The 23,097-nt window shown below is 54.0% G+C and overlaps 1 protein-coding gene across 1 annotated transcript in view; it reads left to right on the top strand.

Annotated features, from left to right (window-relative positions):
• The window catches only part of mta2 (metastasis associated 1 family, member 2), an 82,156-nt gene extending 59,276 nt beyond the window's left edge, over window positions 1-22,880 (top strand). Inside the window, exons 7-11 of the mRNA XM_085975716.1 lie at window positions 902-1,000; window positions 2,400-2,513; window positions 8,603-8,634; window positions 16,569-16,717; window positions 21,684-22,880. Of these exons, the coding sequence (XP_085831842.1) occupies window positions 902-1,000; window positions 2,400-2,513; window positions 8,603-8,634; window positions 16,569-16,717; window positions 21,684-21,816 (527 nt within the window). The 3' untranslated portion in view covers window positions 21,817-22,880. The remainder of the gene's footprint in view (window positions 1-901; window positions 1,001-2,399; window positions 2,514-8,602; window positions 8,635-16,568; window positions 16,718-21,683) is intronic.
• Window positions 22,881-23,097: the final 217 nt, after the last annotated feature.

The raw sequence follows: 23,097 nt of genomic DNA, 5'->3' as shown, positions 1-23,097 counted from the left end.
GGGGGTGAACGGACTATAATCACCAGCTTTCATGGGAGGGTTAGGATATTGGAGGGACAAGCTTTGGTGAGAGAGTTGGGATTGGGGGGGTGAACGGACTATAATCACCAGCTTTCATGGGAGGGTTAGGATATTGGAGGGACAAGCTTTGGTGAGAGAGTTGGGATGGGACGGACTATAATCACGAGCTTTCATGGGAGGGTTAGGATATTTTAGGGTACTGGGGGAACAGGAACAGGAGGAGGCCATTCAGCCCCTCGAGCCTGTTCCACCATTCGATTTGATCACGGCTGACCACCTCAACTCCATTGAGCCGCCTTTGCTCCATGTGCCTTGAGTGACGTATGAGGAGAGATTGGGTCGATTGGGCTTATACTCGCTGGAGTTTAGAAGAATGAGAGGGGATCTCATCAAAACTTATAAAATTCTAACAGGACTAGACAGACTAGATGCAGGAAGGATGTTCCCGGTGGCGGGGGAGTCCGGAACCAGGGGTCACAGTCTAAGGATAAGGGGTAAGCCATTTAGGACAGAGATGAGGAGGAATTTCTTCACCCAGAGAGTGGTGACCCTGTGGAATTCTCTACCACAGAAGGCAGTGGAGGCCAATTCATTAAATATATTCAAGAAGGAGTTGGATATATTTCTTAAGGCTAAAGGGATCAAGGGGTTTGGGGAGAAGGCAGGGACAGGGTACTGAACTTGGATGATCAGCCATGATCTCATTGAATGGCGGAGCAGGCTCGAGGGGCCGAATGGCCGACTCCTGCTCCTATCTTCTATGTTTCTATACCTAACAAAGGTCTATTGACTTTAAAAGCCGTGATTCAGTTCTGACCCCCTCCAACCATTGCTGAGATTTAACCCTCGCTTCTGTTTCTCTCCCCCCGTCCCCCCACAGGTGCTGTCAGGCTTCCGAAAGCAGCAACGAAACCGCTCCGGGTCCGGCCAGCCCCACGGCCAACGTTAGCCAATATCATGAAGGAGTTGGGAGAGTTGGGTAAGTTGCAAAGAAAATTCTGAGGCGCGGGTTTAAGAATTCCCTTGTCCCTTTTTTTTATTATCTCGTCCTCTCACCACGCCGGGACAGCGCGCCTGGTGACATTCCTTGTCCCGGAGCCGGGGTTTGTGGGCTCGAGCCCAGTTCTGGTGTTTGATGGCAATCCAGGCCGCCGTTTCAGTGCATCGTCGGAGGTGTTGGCTGTGACAGTAACATGAAGTACTTTTTTGGGTTCGGTCGCTATCCCTTTAAGTCCCGTCATCGTACATAAGTAATTTGGGAATGAAGCTCAGACTCTGTACCAATCCTTTGCCAGTAGTATTGCAAATTTCATCCGTTACATGTTGGTGAGAGGTATAATTTAAACTTAAACAATACTGATGGCTTTAGATTTGTATTAAGACTAATGGTTTGTTTCTATATATGAATGGTCAGACATTCAAAATCCAGAAAATACCAGTAATAACTTACCGGGATATAAAATGCGGATTCTGTACTGAATTGTGGAGTCGGTTTAACATCCATTGGAAGAGGGGAAGCTTGGATTGACGTTTAAGGAGGAAGAACCACCGCTCTGTTTATTTAAAAGTTATTTGCAAAGAGTTAATTTAGTACGTGGAGTTCTACTCCAGCACAATACTGAGGGAGCGCCGCACTGTCGGAGGGGCAGTACTGAGGGAGCGCCGCACTGTCGGAGGGGCAGTACTGAGGGAGCGCCGCACTGTCGGAGGGGCAGTACTGAGGGAGCGCCGCACTGTAGGAGGGATAGTACCGAGGGAGCGCCGCACTGTCGGAGGGGCAGTACTGAGGGAGCGCCGCACTGTAGGAGGGATAGTACTGAGGGAGCGCCGAACTGTAGGAGGGATAGTACCGAGGGAGCGCTGCACTGTCGGAGAGGCAGTACTGAGGGAGCGCCGCACTGTCGGAGGGGCAGTACTGAGGGAGCGCCGCACTGTCGGAGGGGCAGTACTGAGGGAGCGCCGCACTGTCGGAGGGGCAGTACTGAGGGAGCGCCGCACTGTCGGAGGGGCAGTACTGAGGGAGCGCAGTACTGAGGGAGCGCCGCACTGTCGGAGGGGCAGTACTGAGGGAGTCCTGCATGGGCCGAATGGCCGCCTCCTGTGCTGTATCATTGTATGTCTGATTAAAGCGAGCTCCTTCCTGTGGTGGAGGTGAACGCTGTAAATAACCCCATGGCATTATTTCATTGGTGTTCTCCCAGTGTCCTGTCCCTCAACCAAAGCTGCCCAAAAGTAATCATTGTTAAATGGTCATTCATTTGTACAGAGAACAGCTGCGAGGTGTGCGCACATAACCGCAGTAATTTATCGGAGGCATGCATCGACGCAGGGATGTTCCTCCTTTCTTGTATCTCACGCTGAGTGTGCTTGATTTGCAGCTGCCCGTGGTCCAGTGAAGCCTAGGATTCTGAAAGGAAACCTCCTAAATATCAATCGTGGCCCGCTGTCCCTGCTGGGGAAACGCGCCTTCAACAAACAAAACGGGGTCGAAGGTAAGTTGCAAACTTGCGCCGACTACTCGCGAAGCGCTCGCAGGCGAGCCCCGTAGAGGTCAGGGTGCGAGTTGGAGTCACCGTGGGCTCAACTCCCTGTCCGACCTGATTAAATGTTGTCGCTGTGTGGTATTGTTGGAGAGTGGGACGCTAGGTGTGTCAACCCCTCAAATCAGACAGTGTTCGTAATCATTGAACGTCGATCTGTTAAGTTTGCAGTACTTGGGACAAACCTGGCGTGTTTAGTCGCAGGATCTCGAACCTTTCACAGTTCTGAGCTCAGATCTTGGGATTATACCAATCCAACGTATCTCTACCAAAACCCACTCCTGCTCCTCCCTTCCTCGTGACGCTGGGCACCGCTCTGCACTACCTAATACAGCTCGATATCTGGAGAATTTTAATGAGCTTGTCCCTCATCAATAACTCATCAATTTTAATTGAGTTATTTTTCCGTAGACCGGTACAGCTCCCTGACTTTGTTGTAAAGAAAGACTCGCGTTTCTCCCCCGCCTTTCACCACCTCAGCACGCACCAAAGTGCTTCACAGCCAACAAAATACTTTTTGTTTGAAGTGTGGTCACTGTTGTAATGTAGGAAACGCAGCAGCCAATTTTGTGCACAGCAAGCTCCCACAGACAGCACTGTGATAATGACCGGATGATCTGTTTTAGTGATGTTGGTTGAGGGATAAATATTGGCCCCAGGACACCGGGGTTATTTTAGTGATGGTTTCACTCTAGTTACATATAATTGCTATTCCTCTAATTATAAATCTCTACCATTTCGCACCTGCTTCTAAACAGGAGGCTGTAATTGTAGATGTTTCCTTCTGCAGAACTTAACAACTGATTAAAGCTCTCTGAAATATCACTGTGCGCTGCAGTGTCTTTTAATTGGGTTTTACTGAAGTGACTAAACTGGCCATTGCTTTACGGTCAGCACGGTGGCATAGTGGTTAGTACTGTTGCCTCACAGCGCCAGGGACCCGGGTTCGAATCCGGCTTCGGGTGACTGTCTGTGTGGAGTTTGCACATTCTCCCCGCATTTGCGTGGGTTTTCTCCGGGTGCTCGGTTTCCTCCCACAGTCCAAAGATGTGCGGGTTAGGTTGATTGGCTATGATAAATTGACCCTTAGTGTTAGGGGGATTAAATACGTGGGGTTACAGGGATAGGGTGGGATATGTGTTGGTGTAGGGGTTACGGGGATCGGGTGGGATATGTGTCGGTGCAGGCTCGATGGGCCGAAATGGCCTCTATCTGCACTGTGGGGTTTCTGTGATTTCTGTGAACTGTTCACTGCATCTAAATTGACTTGTACTTCCTCACTTAACAGACACAAGCTAAAGGTTACTATTGCCACAATGCAAGGACAAATCAATAGCGGTTTAACATTAGCAGGTTTCAGTGCAGTCTGATTCACCCATTCCTTGTAGTGTTCTAACAGCAGTAAGGCAGAATATCCGGCAGCGCTGGGGGCTGCAAGGCAAGTGTTCAGAGTCACAGAGTATGGGGGGGGAGGGGGAGGTTCCCCACCCCACCTGCATTCACGTTCTGTGCCAAGAGTGGAAAGTACCAAGCGGAAAGTCTGGCATTACCTTGCAGGGAGAAGGAACTCGGACAGGGGGGGTGTCCCGCTTGGCCTGTGTCTCAATTCCGAGCTGCCAGCCAATGGTCATTGGCAGAGATTTGGACAGCGGCTGCCCATAACTGTCTCTCTCTGCCTGTCTCTCGCTCGCGCGCTGTCTCTCGCGCTCGCGCGCGTTCTCTCTCTCTCTCAATGAAAGAGATGCCGGCCTGAAGAAATGCGAGCAAACAATGACACATGTTTATTTTTTAAAAGGCTGGGCAGCTTGGAGTGTGAAGTTGGTTCATCGTTCTCTGTGCCCAGGTCTGTGCGTGAGGCAGCGCGAACAAACTGACCAGGATGTGCGGGTGTACTCACAAGTTCAATTCCCCCCCCCCCCCCCCGAAACCTTGCTGAGGCCGAGCTGTGCTCTGGTCAGGGAGGAACTGGCTGCAGCGGGCAGTCCTGGTGGCGGTGACCTAAGGGTAGAATCCAAACTCTAGAAGCAGTACAGAGGAGAACAGCTGGTCTGCTCCTTGGTGTTTGAGCCCCCCGCAAACTGATGTCCTCCCATTGACCCGGCAAACTTTTGCTGAGACCCCAACCCAGGCCATAACTGCTCGGATTGCAGCGCGCGGTTTATTCGAGCCTAACTCAAGCACGCGGAAGAAATTGCACACTTGGGATCCCCCCAAGCGAAAGAGGCTTGGTGGGACTCGCCCAGCGCCGTCTCGTTGGAATGAGGGTAAACCTCATGGGGAAATCTCATCTCCCCTCACCTTAGGCCCACTTTTTTTAAACATGCCTTTTAGTGGGACGGACCGAGGAGGGGTGTCGGAGCCGGATTTGTGGGAGGGAATGTGGGAGTTTGTGGATAGCGAGACTGTCCCGAGCGAACGCGTCTGCAGGAGATGTCTCCATCTCGAATCTCTCCGGCTCAGAGTCACTGAGCTGGGGCGTGAGTTGGAGACACTCCGATACATAAGGGATGGGGGAGGAATTTCCGGACAGCTTTATCCAGGATGCAGTCACACCCCAGAGGAAAGCGCAGGTTCAGGAAGGGGAGAGTGTGACTGCTAGGGAGACGGGTATTTAGGAGAGGTTGAGAAGTTGTTCCCGCAGGCACTGGTCCTGTCCAACAGGTCCGATGTACTCGCTACCTGTGAGGACAAGGAGAAAGACAGCCGCAATGCAGACCAAGGCACCGTGGCTCAGAAGGCTGTCCAAGGGAGGGGAGGGAAGAGCAGAACAGAAATGTGGTAGTGATGGGGGACTCTATAATTGGGGGGATAGATAGCGTCCTCTGCAGCCAAGAACGAGAATCCCAAAGGACACGTTGACTACCCGGTGCCAGGATAAGGGATATCTCAGGGCGGCTGAAGAGGAATGTGGAAAGGGAGGGGGTAAATCCAGTTGTCGTGATCCATGTTGGAACAAACGACATAGGTAGCAACAGGGAGGTGGTCCACAGGGAGGAGGTCCTGCTGAAAGAGTATCAGGCAGTCGGCTCTAAATTAAAAAGCAGGACCTCGAGGGTAAAAATCGATTATTACCCGAGCCACGTGCAAATTGGCATAGAAGCAGTCAGATCAGGAGAATTAACACGTGGCTAAAGGGCTGGTGTGGGAAAGAGGGGTTCCTTTTCATGGGACACTGGCACCAGTTCTGGGACAGGAAGGAGCTGTACCGATGGGACGGGCTCCACCTGAACCGGGATGGGACACGTGTCCTAGCGGAAAGGGTAAATAGGGAGGTGGCAAAGGCTTTAAACTAGTAAGATGGAGGCAGGGATCTACAAGAAACGTAACCAGCCTAATTATAAACAAAACAAGAAAAGAGAGCATAGGGAAGAATAAAGTAAGGGAGGACATTGATGGCAAGGGAATAAATGGAGTTATAGAACAGGAGTCTAAAAAGATGGTTAAACATAAAGTGAGAGGAAATCCTATTAAAAATGAGTTAAACTGTCTGGACAGCAATGCGCACAGTGTCCGTAATAAAAGAGGAGCTGGGCGCAATCGTGCGTTGCGAGGATCCAGACATAGTAGGGATTACTGAGACATGGCTTAGAAAAATCAGGACTGGGAATTAAACATTGCAGGGTATAACATATTTAGAAAAGATAGGGAGGGAGAAAGGGGAGGTGGAGTAGCTGTACTTATTAGGGATAACATAATGGCGGCAGAAAAAAGTGACGCAGCTATCAGCAAGACAGAAATAGAATCCATACGGATAGAGATAAAAGATAATAAAGGATCAATCACACGAATAGGTGTAGTCTACAGACCACCTAATAGTGGGAGGTGGAGGAAGATATATGCGGACAAATTAGGGAAATGAGTAAAAAACATAGAATAATAATCATAGGGGGGATTTCAACTACCCCGATATTAATGGGACAGAAGAGGTAGGTAAAGGGGATAAGGGAATGGAGTTCCTACAATGTGTACAGGACTACTTTCTAACCCAATATGTAAAAAGCCCAACAAGGGAGGATTCGCAATTGGATCTAGTAATGGGGAATGAACCAGAGCAGATAAGAGAAGTATAGGAAGGGGAACATCTAGGCAATAGTGACCTTAAAATAATACGATTTAAGATGATAATTGAGAAGGACATAAGTATGATGAAAACCAGGGTAATAGATTGGAGAAAAGCTGATTTTGAGGAGCTGAGAATAGAACTTGGGAAAATAAAATGGGCAACAATATTGGCAAACAATGATGTAGAACAGCAATGGGAAACATTTAAAACGGTGTTCAACAGAGTCCAGGAAAATATATTCCGCTAAAAGGAACAAACAAACTAAACACTAATGAGACTCCATTGATGAATAAAGCCGTAAGGAAAGAGGCAAACATTAAGTACAGAGACAGCAGGGGAGAGCATGATGAGGGAGAATACAAAGAGATTAGGAGAGAAGTCAAAAAAACAATTAGAAAGGCAAAGAGGAATGATGAAATTAAATTATCTTATCAAGGAACATAAAACACAATAGTAAAATATTTTACAGGCACATTAATAAAAAAGGAAGGTCGGGATGGGAATAGGGCCATTAAGGGATAGACGGGATAATACCACAGGTAACGATAGGGAGATGGCAGAAATATTGAATAATTATTTTGCTTCAGTATTTACCAGGGAGATAGAACAGGTGGCCATGACATTGGATGATGAGATTAGTAAGGAGATAAGTGCATTTAAAATAAAAAGAGGGGATATATTAAATAAACTAATCAAACTCAAAGAGGATAAAACCCCTGGTCCGGATGGATTGCATCCGTGCATTTTAAAAGAATCTAGGGAAGAGATAGCAGAGGCTTTACTACACACACTTAATAATTCGTTAGAAAAAGGTGTAGTGCCAGAGGACTGGCGGATGGCTAACCTAATACCCAGAGAGTGGTGAGAATGTGGAACTCACTACCACAGGGAGTGGTTACATAAGAACATAAGAAATAGGAGCAGGAGTAGGCCAATCGGCCCCTCGAGCCTGCTCCGCCATTCAGTAAGATCATGGCTGATCTGATCCTAACCGCCAATCCACTATGACAGGACTATCTCCTGAATCTAACAGCATTAGACACACGAAAAACAGGAGCAGGATCAGGCTACACGGCCCCTGGGCCCGCTCCGCTACCCACAGGGCCATGACCTATCCGAACCTAGACTCAAGTCCAAATTCCTGCCCGCTCCCCGTAACCCTTAATTCCCTTTTCTACTAGGAAACTGTCTATTTCTGTTTTAAATTTATGTAATGATGTAGCTTCGACAGCTTTTTGGGGCAGCATATTCCATGGACCTACCACCCTCTGAGTGAAGTAGTTCCTCCTCATCTCAGTTTTGAAAGAGCAGCCCCTTATTCTAAGACTATGCCCCCTAGTTCTAGTTTCACCCATCATCTGGAACATCCTCCCTGCATCCACCCGATCCAACCCCTTCATAATCTTATATGTTTCAATAAGATCGCCTCTCATTCTTCTGAACTCCAATGAGTAGAGTCCCAATCTACTCAACCTCTCCTCATATGTCCATCCCCTCATCCCCGGGATTAATCGAGTGAACCTTCTTTGTACTGACTCGAGAGCAAGTATGTCCTTTCTTAAGTATGGACACCAAAACTGTATGCAGTATTCCAGGTGTGGTCTCACCAATACCTTGTACAACTGAAGCAATACCTCCCTATTTTTATATTCTATCCCCCTAGCAATGAAAGCCAACATTCCATTGGCCTTCTTAATCACTTGCTTGAAGCGAAAACTATAGAGGCATTTAAGGGAACCTTGAGGGAGAGGGAATAGAGGGTTACGCTGATAGATTTAGATGAGGAAAGACGGGAGGAGGCTCGAGTGGATCATAAACACCGGCACGGACTGGTTGGGCCGAATGGTCTGTTTCTGTGCCGTACATCCGATGTAATCCTATGGAATGATGAGAGGGTCTTTTAAGCTGATTGCCATGCTTTGTCATTTGCTGTGTTTTTCCACACCAGTGCTAACCTTTCTTTTCCCCTGCCTTTCAGGAGCTCCGAGTCCCATTCATATAAGGCAGCTGGTAAGTGTTGGACTTCTGTCAGTGTAACTCTGTGCAATGTGTTGTGACCGCTCCATAGACTGACCCGGGAAACCACCAGCTATAACGGTCAACATACAAGAGTGGCGAGAAGTAAATGAGCAACATTGAATCTCCCCCTCAGTCTCGTGGTCCCATTTTAACTAAATAGACTGTGCGTCACCGTTAACTATTCAAACATACAGCGAGTCCGACAATGTAAGCCAGAAGTTAGAGTTTCTGATGATGCAAAGGGTCCAAACTAGTCACTGAATCATCCTGTGTTACTGACCTCTCTGCATAATCCAGCTCCCTCACACTGTAACCCCTCTCCCCCAGCGCCCTGTGTTACTGACCTCCTCTCTGCATAATCCAGCTCCCTCACACTGTAACCCCTCTCCCCCAGCGCCCTGTGTTACTGACCTCTCTGCATAATCCAGCTCCCTCACACTGTAACCCCTCTCCCCCAGCGCCCTGTGTTACTGACCTCTCTGCATAATCCAGCTCCCTCACACTGTAACCCCTCTCCCCCAGCGCCCTGTGTTACTGACCTTCTCTCTGCATAATCTAGCTCCCTCACAATGTAACCCCTTTCCCCCAGCACCCTGTGTTACTGACTGTGTCTCTACTGATGTTAATCCAGCTCCCTCACACTGTCACTCAGTAACCCCTCTCCCCCAGCGCCCTGTCGCTGACTGTATCTCTACTGATGTTAATCCAGCTCCCTCACACTGTCACTCAGTAACTCCTCTCCCCCAGCGCCCTGTGTCACATAGAAACATAGAAGATAGGAGCAGGAGTAGGCCATTCGGCCCTTCGAGCCTGCTCCGCCATTCAACGAGATCATGGCTGATCATCCAAACCCTAGCACCCGGTCCCTACACCGACAGCCATCCCACACAAGCCCTATCCCCGTAACCCCGTGTATTTAATCCCCCCCTAACACAAAGGGCCAATTTTTTATCATGGCCAATCAACCTAACCCGCACATCTTTGGACTGTCACTCAGTAACCCCTCTCTCCCAGTGCCCTGTGTTACTGACTGTATCTCTACTGATGTTAATCCAACTCCCTCACACTGTCACTCAGTAACCCCTCTCCCCCAGCGCCCTGTGTTACTGACTGTATCTCTACTGATGTTAATCCGGCTCCCTCACACTGTCACTCAGTAACCCCTCGCCCCCAGCGCCCTGTGTTACTGACTGTATCTCTACTGATATATAAACCATTCCCTGGAAATGGTAACATAGATGTAAAATCAGAAAGGTATGTTCAGAGTTGACCAGTATTAATTTATTTTCAGTATGGAATTCTTCTTTATTTCCCCCTTAGTTGCTCCCCATGCAAGTTTAAGTAGAGCTCACAAAGTCCTGCGGTTTGGAGGTGGAGTGTCCTGCTCCCAGACCTCTGCTACAGCGCGGTTCAGCCAGCGTGTAGCAGGAGTGCAAGCGCCAACCTACATTTCTTGCATGTTCCTCGCCCCCCACCCGAACTCTTAACCCCCGAGTCTGCTGCCAGATCGCAGAATCTCACAGCACAGGAAGGAGGAGGCCATTCGGCCCATCGTGCCTGTGCCGGCTCTTTGAACGAGCTCTCCAATTAGTCCCACTCCCCCCTGCTCTCTCCCCACAGCCCTGCACATTTCTCCTTTTCCAGTATTTCTCCAATTCCCTTTTGAAAGTTACTATTGAATCTGCTCCCACCGCCCTTTCAGGCAGCGCATTCCAGATCACAACAACTCGCTGTATGAAAACATTCTCCTCATCTCCCCTCTGGTTCTTTTACCGATTATCTTCAATCTGTGTCCTCTGGTTACCGACCCTCCTGCCACTGGAAACACTTTCTCCTTATTTACTCCATCAAAACCCCTCGTGATTTTGAACACCTCCATCAAATCGCCCCTTAACCTTCTCTGCTCTAAGGAGAACGATCCCAGCTTCTCCAGTCTCTCCACGTCACTGAAGGAATGTGTGTTGCGGAAACCCTCGTTCATTTGCGTACATCTGTCAAAGGTACGTTGCGGGAGAGGGAGTGGATCCAGGGAAATGCCTGGCCGAATATTAGATTTTATTTTAAACTGATAGTGAAATTCAGCCAGAACCCAAGCAGTTTATTTTTAACACCGGACCAACAATAGTGGCACAATGCTGTTTGGTCCTTTTTCTGTGAACCTATTTAAGAGTGGGCTTGTCTGTCACTGACTGTGTACAAATTGATCAGCATGCATTGCAGCCTGAAGGAGATTTTCATCCGCTGCTGTTTTCACACCCGATCAAGGGGAACAGCTCGGAACTCGATATTCCGCTTTCTCACTTGCTGTAACCGCGGAGTCAGCCTGACAATGTTTTCAATCCACCGTGTATCCGGTTTCAGAATGGATGAGTGCACAGATGGCGCGCTGGCGGTCGCGGTTGCAGCCTGATAGCGCAGAGCTCGGGCTGGGGGCCAGACCTGACACAGACTGCCCTCTCCGAAAGGAAGTTGGTGTGTTACTGTGCCCCTCCGACCACACCTCTCTGTCGTACCAGCTGAAAATTCAGACTCCTGCGGAAGAATTGCGATGAACCGTTTCGACCTTTATTTTTATCTGCGCAGAAGTTGTCCCTGGTCTCAGCTAGGGCAGAGTGCAAGGAGCTGAAATTGGCCTCCGCACCCCTTGCTTTGGGAGAGACGGGGTTGCTGCTCTTTTCCAACGACGCTCGTACGTGTGGATGTGTTGCTTCAGGGAAGCTTTGTGATTTAATTGTGATGTCTCCCATAGTCGAATAACCTGCTTGCTCTCGCTACCTCACCTGTGCTGTACCTGCCCTGGGAGTGTTTGATGGGACAGTGTAGAGGGAGCTTTACTCTATCTAACCCCGTGCTGTACCTGCCCTGGGAATGTTTGAGGGGACAGTGTAGAGGGAGCTTTACTCTGTATCTAACCCGTGCTGTACCTGCCCTGGGAATGTTTGAGGGGACAGTGTAGAGGGAGCTTTACTCTGTATCTAACCCGTGCTGTGCCTGCCCTGGGAGTGTTTGATGGGACAGTGTAGAGGGAGCTTTACTCTGTATCTAACCCGTGCTGTACCTGCCCTGGGAGTGTTTGATGGGGACAGTGCAGAGGGAGCTTTACTCTGTATCTAACCCGTGCTGTACCTGCCCTGGGAGTGTTTGACGGGACAGTGTAGAGGGAGCTTTACTCTGTATCTAACCCGTGCTGTGCCTGCCCTGGGAGTGTTTGATGGGACAGTGTAGAGGGAGCTTTACTCTGTATCTAACCCATGCTGTACCTGCCCTGGGAGTGTTTGATGGGACAGTGTAGAGGGAGCTTTACTCTGTATCTAACCCGTGTTGTACCTGCCCTGGGAGTGTTTGATGGGACAGTGTAGAGGGAGCTTTACTCTGTATCTAACCCATGCTGTACCTGCCCTGGGAGTGTTTGATGGGACAGTGTAGAGGGAGCTTCACTCTGTATCTAACCCCGTGCTGTACCTGCCCTGGGAGTGTTTGATGGGGACAGTGTAGAGGGAGCTTTACTCTGTATCTAACCCGTGCTGTACCTGCCCTGGGAGTGTTTGATGGGACAGTGTAGAGGGAGCTTTACTCTGTATTTAACCCGTGCTGTACCTGCCCTGGGAGTGTTTGATGGGACAGTGTAGAGGGAGCTTTACTCTGTATCTAACCCGTGCTGTACCTGCCCTGGGAGTGTTTGATGGGACAGTGTAGAGGGAGCTTTACTCTGTATTTAACCCGTGCTGTACCTGCCCTGGGAGTGTTTGATGGGACAGTGTAGAGGGGAAAAAATGAAAATATTGGAACTTGCATTCTTCACTACGATTAGCTCAAAATCCATACTCTTTCCTCTCCCTTATCCGCCAATTAAATACATTTTTCTTCATGTGGCTATTGGGAATGCGTGACCACGCCCAGGAGCATTTCTGCATTTTACTAATTTATAGGGGGTGCAGGAACAGAGACACCTGGGGGTTCACGTACACAAATCTTTGAAGGTGGCAGAACAAGTTGCTGAGGCTGTTTTGTGTCCAATTCTGGGCACCGCACTTCAGGAAGGATGTCAAGGCCTTGGAGAGGGTGCGGAGGAGATTTACTAGAATGGTCCCAGGGATGAGGGACTTCAGCTAATGTGGAGAGACTGGAGAAGCTGGGATTGTTCTCCTTAGAGCAGAGAAGGTTAAGGGGAGATTTAATAGAGGTGTTCAAAATCATGAGGGGCTTTGATGGAGTAAATAAGGAGAAAGTGTTTCCAATGGCCGGAGGGTGGGTAACCAGAGGACACAGATTGAAGATAATCGGTCAAAGAACCAGAGGGGAGATGAGGAGAATGTTTTTCCGCAGCGAGTTGTTGTGATCTGGAACGCGCTGCCTGAAAGGGCGGTGGGAGCAGATTCAATAGTAACTTTCAAAAGGGAATTGGAGAAATACTTGAAAAGGAGAAATGTGCAGGGCTGTGGGGAGAGAGCAGGGGGCAGGGGGACATGAATGTCAAATGATCTGTGAGACCCTCCACAGTCAAATAGCCTTTCTCCCCTTCCCCTCCCTCTCTCCCTTTCTCTCTGTCTCTCCTTACCCGTCCTTTCCTCTTTTTCTCTTCTTTGCTCCTTCTCTCCTTTCCTTCCTCACACTCCCCCTCTCGCCCGTCCCCCCCTCTCGCCCGTCCCCCCCTCTCGCCCGTCCCCCCCTCTCGCCCGTCCCCCCCTCTCGCCCGTCCCCCCCTCTCGCCCGTCCCCCCCTCTCGCCCGTCCCCCCCTCTCGCCCGTCCCCCCCTCTCGCCCGTCCCCCCCTCTCGCCCGTCCCCCCCTCTCGCCCGTCCCCCCCTCTCGCCCGTCCCCCCCTCTCGCCCGTCCCCCCCTCTCGCCCGTCCCCCCCTCTCGCCCGTCCCCCCCTCTCGCCCGTCCCCCCCTCTCGCCCGTCCCCCCCTCTCGCCCGTCCCCCCCTCTCGCCCGTCCCCCCCTCTCGCCCGTCCCCCCCTCTCGCCCGTCCCCCCCTCTCGCCCGTCCCCCCCTCTCGCCCGTCCCCCCCCTCTCGCCCGTCCCCCCCCCTCTCGCCCGTCCCCCCCCCTCTCGCCCGTCCCCCCCCCTCTCGCCCGTCCCCCCCCCTCTCGCCCGTCCCCCCCCTCTCGCCCGTCCCCCCCCTCTCGCCCGTCCCCCCCCTCTCGCCCGTCCCCCCCCTCTCGCCCGTCCCCCCCCCTCTCGCCCGTCCCCCCCCCTCTCGCCCGTCCCCCCCCCTCTCGCCCGTCCCCCCCCCTCTCGCCCGTCCCCCCCCCCTCTCGCCCGTCCCCCCCCCTCTCGCCCGTCCCCCCCCCTCTCGCCCGTCCCCCCCCCCTCTCGCCCGTCCCCCCCCCTCTCGCCCGTCCCCCCCCCTCTCGCCCGTCCCCCCCCTCTCGCCCGTCCCCCCCCCTCTCGCCCGTCCCCCCCCCCTCTCGCCCGTCCCCCCCCCTCTCGCCCGTCCCCCCCCCTCTCGCCCGTCCCCCCCCCTCTCGCCCGTCCCCCCCCTCTCGCCCGTCCCCCCCCCTCTCGCCCGTCCCCCCCCCTCTCGCCCGTCCCCCCCCCTCTCGCCCGTCCCCCCCCCTCTCGCCCGTCCCCCCCCCTCTCGCCCGTCCCCCCCCCTCTCGCCCGTCCCCCCCCCTCTCGCCCGTCCCCCCCCTCTCGCCCGTCCCCCCCCCTCTCGCCCGTCCCCCCCCCCTCGCCCGTCCCCCCCCTCTCGCCCGTCCCCCCCCTCTCGCCCGTCCCCCCCCCTCTCGCCCGTCCCCCCCCCTCTCGCCCGTCCCCCCCCCTCTCGCCCGTCCCCCCCCCTCTCGCCCGTCCCCCCCCCCTCTCGCCCGTCCCCCCCCCCTCTCGCCCGTCCCCCCCCCCCTCTCGCCCGTCCCCCCCCCCTCTCGCCCGTCCCCCCCCCTCTCGCCCGTCCCCCCCCCTCTCGCCCGTCCCCCCCCCTCTCGCCCGTCCCCCCCCCTCTCGCCCGTCCCCCCCCCTCTCGCCCGTCCCCCCCCTCTCGCCCGTCCCCCCCCTCTCGCCCGTCCCCCCCCTCTCGCCCGTCCCCCCCCCTCTCGCCCGTCCCCCCCCCCTCTCGCCCGTCCCCCCCCCTCTCGCCCGTCCCCCCCCCTCTCGCCCGTCCCCCCCCCCTCTCGCCCGTCCCCCCCCCCTCTCGCCCGTCTCCCCCCCCCCTCTCGCCCGTCTCCCCCCCCCCTCTCGCCCGTCCCCCCCCCCTCTCGCCCGTCCCCCCCCCCCTCTCGCCCGTCCCCCCCCCCCCTCGCCCGTCCCCCCCCCCCTCTCGCCCGTCCCCCCCCCTCTCGCCCGTCCCCCCCCCTCTCGCCCGTCCCCCCCCTCTCGCCCGTCCCCCCCCCTCTCGCCCGTCCCCCCCCCTCTCGCCCGTCCCCCCCCCTCTCGCCCGTCCCCCCCCCTCTCGCCCGTCCCCCCCCTCTCGCCCGTCCCCCCCCTCTCGCCCGTCCCCCCCCTCTCGCCCGTCCCCCCCCTCTCGCCCGTCCCCCCCCTCTCGCCCGTCCCCCCCCTCTCGCCCGTCCCCCCCCTCTCGCCCGTCCCCCCCCCTCTCGCCCGTCCCCCCCCCTCTCGCCCGTCCCCCCCCCTCTCGCCCGTCCCCCCCCTCTCGCCCGTCCCCCCCCCTCTCGCCCGTCCCCCCCCTCTCGCCCGTCCCCCCCCCTCTCGCCCGTCCCCCCCCCTCTCGCCCGTCCCCCCCCCTCTCGCCCGTCCCCCCCCCTCTCGCCCGTCCCCCCCCCTCTCGCCCGTCCCCCCCCCTCTCGCCCGTCCCCCCCCCTCTCGCCCGTCCCCCCCCCTCTCGCCCGTCCCCCCCCCTCTCGCCCGTCCCCCCCCCTCTCGCCCGTCCCCCCCCCTCTCGCCCGTCCCCCCCCCTCTCGCCCGTCCCCCCCCCTCTCGCCCGTCCCCCCCCCCTCTCGCCCGTCCCCCCCCCTCTCGCCCGTCCCCCCCCCTCTCGCCCGTCCCCCCCCCCTCTCGCCCGTCCCCCCCCCCTCTCGCCCGTCCCCCCCCCCTCTCGCCCGTCCCCCCCCCCTCTCGCCCGTCCCCCCCCCCTCTCGCCCGTCCCCCCCCCCTCTCGCCCGTCCCCCCCCCCTCTCGCCCGTCCCCCCCCCTCTCGCCCGTCCCCCCCCCCCTCTCGCCCGTCCCCCCCCCTCTCGCCCGTCCCCCCCCCTCTCGCCCGTCCCCCCCCCTCTCGCCCGTCCCCCCCCCCTCTCGCCCGTCCCCCCCCCCTCTCGCCCGTCCCCCCCCCTCTCGCCCGTCCCCCCCCCTCTCGCCCGTCCCCCCCCCTCTCGCCCGTCCCCCCCCCTCTCGCCCGTCCCCCCCCCCTCTCGCCCGTCCCCCCCCCCTCTCGCCCGTCCCCCCCCCCTCTCGCCCGTCCCCCCCCCCCTCTCGCCCGTCCCCCCCCCCTCTCGCCCGTCCCCCCCCTCTCGCCCGTCCCCCCCCCCTCGCCCGTCCCCCCCCCCTCTCGCCCGTCTCCCCCCCCCCCCCTCTCGCCCGTGTCCCCCCCTTCCCCCCTCTCTCTCTCCTGGATTCTAAAGTCCTGGATATCATGTCTCAATTTCATCTGAATTCTCTCTTTTTTTTAAAAATAAATAAGTAATGATCTGGATTGTGGATTTTGCCGGTGAATACTGTCTCCTTTTTATCTATCCTATGATGGTGGCTGTTGTGTTGCCCAACATAACCACCACTTAACCAAACACAAATTTGTGAGCCTTTTTTGTTTAGTTCGGTCTTGGCGTCATGGGTTTGATTGCCCTGTTCCACTGCACTTGGAGAGGGAAGCAGACCCATTGTCATGTAGCACAGGGTGCCTTGCCAGTCAGCTGACTCTGTTTACTGATTGGGCTAACACTTTCTTTAATGTAGTCTTAATAATTCACCCTTTTGAGAAGTGGCAAGAAAAGCAAGCTCTAATTTTGGTGAAATGCATTGTGACTGTTGCAGACGGCTAGCCCCCACTCAGCCAGTGGCAGACCCTTCCCTGCTGGGATGAAGACAGAGCGAGGTGGCACTGAGCCAGTGTGTAAGCGGCAGAAATTGAATCCCGGAGATGCCCCCGACCCGATTGTCTTCGTGGCAACAGACCATACCAGGTGTGTACCATGAGATTGAGGGGAGGGAGGGGGCTTAGGAGAAGAGGGGGAGGGAGGGGGCTTAGGAGAAGAGGGGGCAGTCAGATCTGATGGAACGGAAAGATCCTCGACTTACAAAAGTAGAGCAGTTATGCTGAACCTTTATAAAGAGCTGGTTAGGCCACAACTGGAGTATTGCGTCCAGTTCTGGTCACCACACTTTAGGAAGGATGTGAAGGCCCTTGAGAGGGTGCAGAGGAGATTTACCAGAATGGTTCCGGGGATGGGGGAATCTTAGCTACAAGGACAGGTTGGAGAAGCTGGATTTGTTTTCATTAGAGCAAAGGAGGTTGGGGGGTGATTTGATTGAGGTGTACAAGATTATGACGGGTTTGGATAGGCTAGACGGGGAAAGGCTGTTCCCACTAGTTGATGGTACAAGGACTCGGGGACACAGATTTAAGGTTTTGGGCAAGAGATACAGGGGGGAACGTGAGGAAAAACTTTTTTACGCAGCGAGTGGTGATGACCTGGAACTCGCTGCCGACGGAAGTGGTGGAAGCGGAGACACTCGATGTTTTCAAGGGGAGACTGGACAGGCACTGGAGGGAAATAAACTTGCAGGGCTCCGGGGATAGAGCGGGGGAATGGGACTGACTGGATTGCTCCACAGAGAGCCGGCACGGACTCGGCGGGCCGAATGGCCTCCTTCTGTGCCGTTACGTCTCTATGACTCCTTCCTTGAATGTGTCAACGGGTTAATTGAATATGGGCTGGGTGGGAGAGAGGTGGGGCATCATTCATTGACTCAGCCACACAAAGCCATTTTAGGTGCGTTATGAGGTAACGGCCAGTGTGTTTTGCCCTGACACCTGTTGTGGAAATTGCTCCTTCTGAGCTTGGTTTGAATGTCCCCTTCATTATATGGGCCGCAGTTTGTACACTAGAGTCAGTATTTACAACAGAACTCTTGCCCATAACATGCACTCTCTGCAGAAACATAATGAACAGGAGGAGGCCATTCAGCCCCTCAATGCCTGTTCCGCAATTCAATTGGATCACTGCTGATCTGTGCCTGAACTCCATTTACCCGCCTTTGCTCTATATCCCTCGATACCCTTGCCTGGCAGGAGGACACAGATTGAAGAGAATCGGTAAAAGAACCAGAGGGGGAGATGAGGAGAATGTTTTTCCGCAGCGAGTTGTTGTGATCTGGAATGCGCTGCCTGAAAGGGCGGTGGGAGCAGATTCAATAGTAACTTTCAAAAGGGAATTGGAGAAATACTTGAAAAGGAGAAATGTGCAGGGCTGTGGGGAGAGAGCAGGGGGGAGTGGGACTAATTGGAGAGCTCGTTCAAAGAGCCGGCACAGGCATGATGGGCCGAATGGCCTCCTCCTGTGCTGTGATGTAAGGTTTCATGCTATCTGCAGAGAAAGCACGTTAATAACTTGCCTTCACCCTAAGAATCGCGTGCGCAATAGGGCCATCAAGAGATCAGAAGGCATATTCTCCCCATACATTGGATATTTGGGAATATTTTGAAAGTCACTGGTTTTTAAATGTAGTTCCATGTTACACTGGTGAGCCTGCACCCCTGAGTATGTAGCCTGCACCCCTGAGTATGTAGCCTGCACCCCTGAGTATGTAGCCTGCACCCCTGGGGGTTCAGATTGTAATCGACTTGTGCTGCACATGTGCTGGTTGTTGATGCTGTGACAGTTCTTCCCGCCCGCGGTCCGCGCTGCCTCGAGCTGCATTGTCTTGTCACCGAGTGCTCACCTGCCCTGCGGTACCTCGCCCATTCTTCCCGTGTGTGAGCCAATAGAATCAGTGTCAGCGGGCGATTCCGTTATGGCGGGGGGGGGGGGGGGCGCGCGCACAACAGCAGGAACCTGCTTTTATACAGCGCCTTTAACATCGTTAGACGTCCTGAGGCACGTCGCAGGAATGTAATAAGACGCCCAAAAGAATCAACACCGAGCCAAAGAAGGAGATGATGGGGCAGGTGACCAAAAGCTTGGTCAGACATGGGTTTTAAGGAGGCGGAGAGGTTCTGTGAGTGTATTCCAGAGCTTAGGGCCTGGACGGCCGAAGGCACAGCCGCCAATGGTGGGGCATTGGGATTGGGATTGGGATCCTCAAGTCTGCAGGTAACAAAGGCATGGATGAGGGTTTCAGCAGCAGAGGGGCTGAGGCAAGGGGCGGAGATGGGCAATGTTACGGAGGTGGGAGTAGGCGGTCTTGGTAATGGAGAGGATATGGGGTCGGAAGCTCAGCACAGGGTCAGATAGGACGGCGAGGTTGCTCACAGTCTGGTTCAGCCTGAGGCACAGTGGCCAGGGAGAGGGCTGGGGGACGGAGCTGGTGGCGGTAGCGGGAGACGATGGCTTCGATTTCCCAGTGTTTTAATTGTAGTAAATTTCTGCTCCTCCGGGACTGAACACCCGCACACCTCAGCCCGAGTGTGCTCACTCGCCGCCCCTTCCGTCGCCGCCCCACCCAACGCCCATTCACTCGCCGACGCCCATTCACTCGGACCTCCCAGCAGAAGTCACTCGATCACAGCCAGGCGAGGGGAACCCTCGGTACGTTGGACAGGACAGCCTTGATGGGCCAAATGACCTTGTGTTAAGAGGCTGCTCTGCATGATCCTGGGAACAGCTGCCAAAACCCTGATGGCCATCCCTTTGGTGTAGATTTGTGGATGTGGCGATAACCATCGCCAGCTGGTTTAGGCATTAAACTGTGGAACATTTCTGGCTTGTCCATCAGTACATGCCCCACAAGTTCAATAACTCCTCGCCCCCCCCCCCCCCCCCCCCAAGTCCGTCTCCACTCCCAGGGTTAACTGTCCTCGTCACCGTTGTTTCCAGCTGCACCCAGCAAGCAATTAGGAAAGCAAATGGTCTGTTGGCCTTTGTTACAAGAGGATTGGAGTGTAAGGGGAAAGCAATTATGTAGGGCCCTGGTGAGACCACACTTAAGAACATAGAAATAGGAGCAGGAGTCGGCCATTCGGCCCCTCGAGCCTGCTCCGCCATTCAGTAAGATCATGGCTGACCATCGACCTCAACTCCACTTTCCCGCCCGATCCCCATATCCCTTTATTCCCCGTGAGTCCAAAAATCTATCGATCTCAGCCTTGAATATACTCAACGACTGAGCCTCCACAGCCCTCTGGGGCAGAGAATTCCAAAGATTCACCACCCTCGGAGTGAAGAAATTCCTCCTCATCTCGGTCCTAAATGGCCGACCCTGGAGTATTGTGGACAGTGTTGGTCTCCTTACCTAAGGAAGGATAGACTTGCCATAGAGGGAGTGCAGCGAAGGTTCACCAGACTGATTCCTGGGATGGGGGGATTGTCCTATGAGGAGAGATTGAGTAGACTGGGCCTATATTCCCTAGAGTTTAGAAGAATGAGAGGTGATCTCATTGAAACATACAAGATTCTGAGGGGGATTGACAGGGTAGATGCTGAGAGATTGTTCCCCCCTGGCTGGAGAGTCTAGAACCAGGGGTCACAGTCTCAGGATAAGGGGTCGGCCATTTCGGACTGAGATGAGGAGGAATTTCTTCACTCAGAGGGTGGTGAATCTTTGGAATTCTCTGCCCCAGAGGGCTGTGGAGGCTCAGTCGTTGAGTATATTCAAGACAGAGATTGATAGATTTTTGAATATTACGGGAATCAAGGGATAGGAGGACAGTGCAGGAAAGTGGAGATGATGTCGAAGATCAGCTGTGATCTTATTGAATGGTGGAGCAGGCTCGAGGGGCCGAATGGCCTCCTCCTGCTCCTATTTCTGATCTTATATCGGCCATTATTTATGGGGATAAAACCCGTCGCAGCCGATAACTGACCCAACAAAAAAAAAAATCCCCAAATCCAGTTAACAGTGCAGCTTATCGGTGGGACCAGCCAGGTCAGGGATGCAGTCGATGGAACTGCCTTTCATAGAGCGAATGCGCTGGCTATCTGGGACTGTTGTGCTTCAGTGAGGTCGGGGAGGGGGCGGTGCGGCGGAATGAAAGCGTTTTCAGATTGCATTGTCCAAAGTTGCTTTCGGACCGCGGGTACAGAGTGTGGGCTGCTCGGTGTCAGTCGATGAGTACACTCCAGACCTTGCACAGATCTTGGTCGTACCTGCCTCCAGCTGGTTAATTGCGTGTATTGCAGTCTGTTCGCTTGTGCCTGGAGCCGGCTGCAGGTGACGTGTGCTTTTGTTTTTCTCTGGATGAACATTAATGGCAGTCGTGGTGTCTGGAGCCTCACCCTGTTGGCAGTCCTCCAATTTTTGGGGGTTTTGCTCAATCCAGCGTCGTCTCCTGTCTTGATATTTATTTTTTGAAACAGGTTTTTCTTCCCCTTTTTGAGGACTTGCCTCTTGCCAGCAGATGTCTCTCTCTCTCTCTCTCTGGTTTGAGGTGGTCGAGAGCACGCTGCCTGATGTGATTTATTTCTCCGCCACTGTTCTGCATCAGATGCCCCCCCGCCACACTCCACCCTCCCTCCCTCCAGGCATTCGGTGCCACACTTGGTTCCCGATTCCCCGATCGTATAGAACTCCCGCCTGGACCTCCCTCCACCAGTTAACTCTGTCCCGAAGCTAAACCTGAAACGAACTAACCACTTAATGGTAATCCTCCAAAAAAACTATACACCTGCAGGGATGAATGGGTGGGATCGTGGTGTGTGGAGGATGCAAATCATTCGAAGGATGGTGAAGACCCTACCAGGTAGGGAAACTATCTCTCCACCTCCTGGACTTTCTAAAACAAATGATGTCCCTTTCTTTGTTCCCTGTCTTGCTTTTCTCCCCCAGAAGACTTGTCCAAGACAGGGAACGCGCCATTTTCTGCAATCTCTGACGCTGACATCTCGTGGGAGTTGGCGTCAGTGCACAAAACCACTTCAGCGTGGTTTGGGGGTTTTTTTTAATGTGCGATTGACTTTTTTTTCCTCAATCTCTCCTTTTCTCTTTTTGCAGGACGATTCGGAAAGCTTTGAGTCAATCGGAGATGAGGAGAGCTGCACGGAGACCGTGTGTGCAAGTTAGCGTGAAACCTGCTAGTTCAACCCGCCCAGCTGCCCTGGGGGAGCCCATCGTCCTGGAGGACTGAACACTGATTTATCTTGCCCTGCTATACACGCATATGCGCACAAACATGCATGCATCATACACATGCACGCACATGCACATACACTCACACACACATGCGCGCACACTCACACGCGCACATACATGCACATACACTCGCATGCACATACACTCACGCGCACATACACTCGCACGCACATGCACATACACTCACGCACATACACACACACGTACATACACTCTCATGCACATACATGCACACATACGCACACGCACTTATATGCATACAGCACATACATGCACACAGCATATACACGCGCACACAGCACATGTATACAAGCATACACGCAAATGCACGCACACACAGCACATACATGCGTGGACGCGCACACAGGCACGCGCGCACAGAGGAAAAAAAACACGTACGCCCTTCTCAAATCTTCAGGGAATTCACACAGAGGCAGAACAGATCCCCTCAGCCCCACCGTTTTGTGACTGGACTGTGGGGCGCGGCACTCGACCACCTCCTCCTGCGGGGCCCCACGCCTGCTCCGCCGATGGCGAGCGGACCTGATAACGCACGATGTGGAAAGCAATGTATATAAATCATACCACCTGATTCCGAGCTGGGTTTTTTTTAATTTTATTTTATTGTGTTTTCCCCACTCCTCGAACCACCCCACCCCCCCACCTCCTTTTTACCCCTCGAGGGTGTAATTGTAAACCCTGAATAATGAATTTCTGGATGATTGTGTTTCGGGAAGGACTTGTAATGACTCCTTTTTTATAAAAAAAATACTGAGTTGAAAGATCGAATGGACCGGTTTGATATCAGGATTACCGATACGTGGTGGTAACATTTTGTGTGTTTTTTTTTATTTTCTTTCTGCTTTTTAAACTCCTGCTTGCCCAGACTACCCAGGGAAGGCTTCCTTCCGCCTGTCGGGCTGTGGGTCGGACAGTTCCAGGGTGTGGTTTTATTTTTTGGAGGCGCGCAGTCTGGAAATTTTTAAAAAGATAAAACCGGACGCTGAGATCTTTTTTTTTTGTAAAAAAAAACAGAATTAAAGTTTTTTTTCCACTCTACCTGTTGTCTCGTGATGCAGGGGCAGTGATTGTTGAGATTTGAGAAGGGGTGGTCATAGAGTTTTACAGCGCAGAAGTAGGTCATTCAGCCCATCGTGACCGTGGCCAGTTTTTGGGTTAACTTTACACTGGCATCGGGGCAAACCTCAGAACGCGAGCCCCTGATTTAGCTGCCCCCCTTCCATAGTGTACCCCTATATTCACAATCGCCACTTAA

This window comes from Somniosus microcephalus, unplaced genomic scaffold (assembly GCF_052327205.1).
Source record: "Somniosus microcephalus isolate GS21.2 unplaced genomic scaffold, FLI_Smic_1.0 unresolved_chr2, whole genome shotgun sequence".
Taxonomy (NCBI): Eukaryota; Metazoa; Chordata; class Chondrichthyes; order Squaliformes; family Somniosidae; genus Somniosus; species Somniosus microcephalus.
This window is presented reverse-complemented; position numbering and strand designations above follow the sequence as displayed.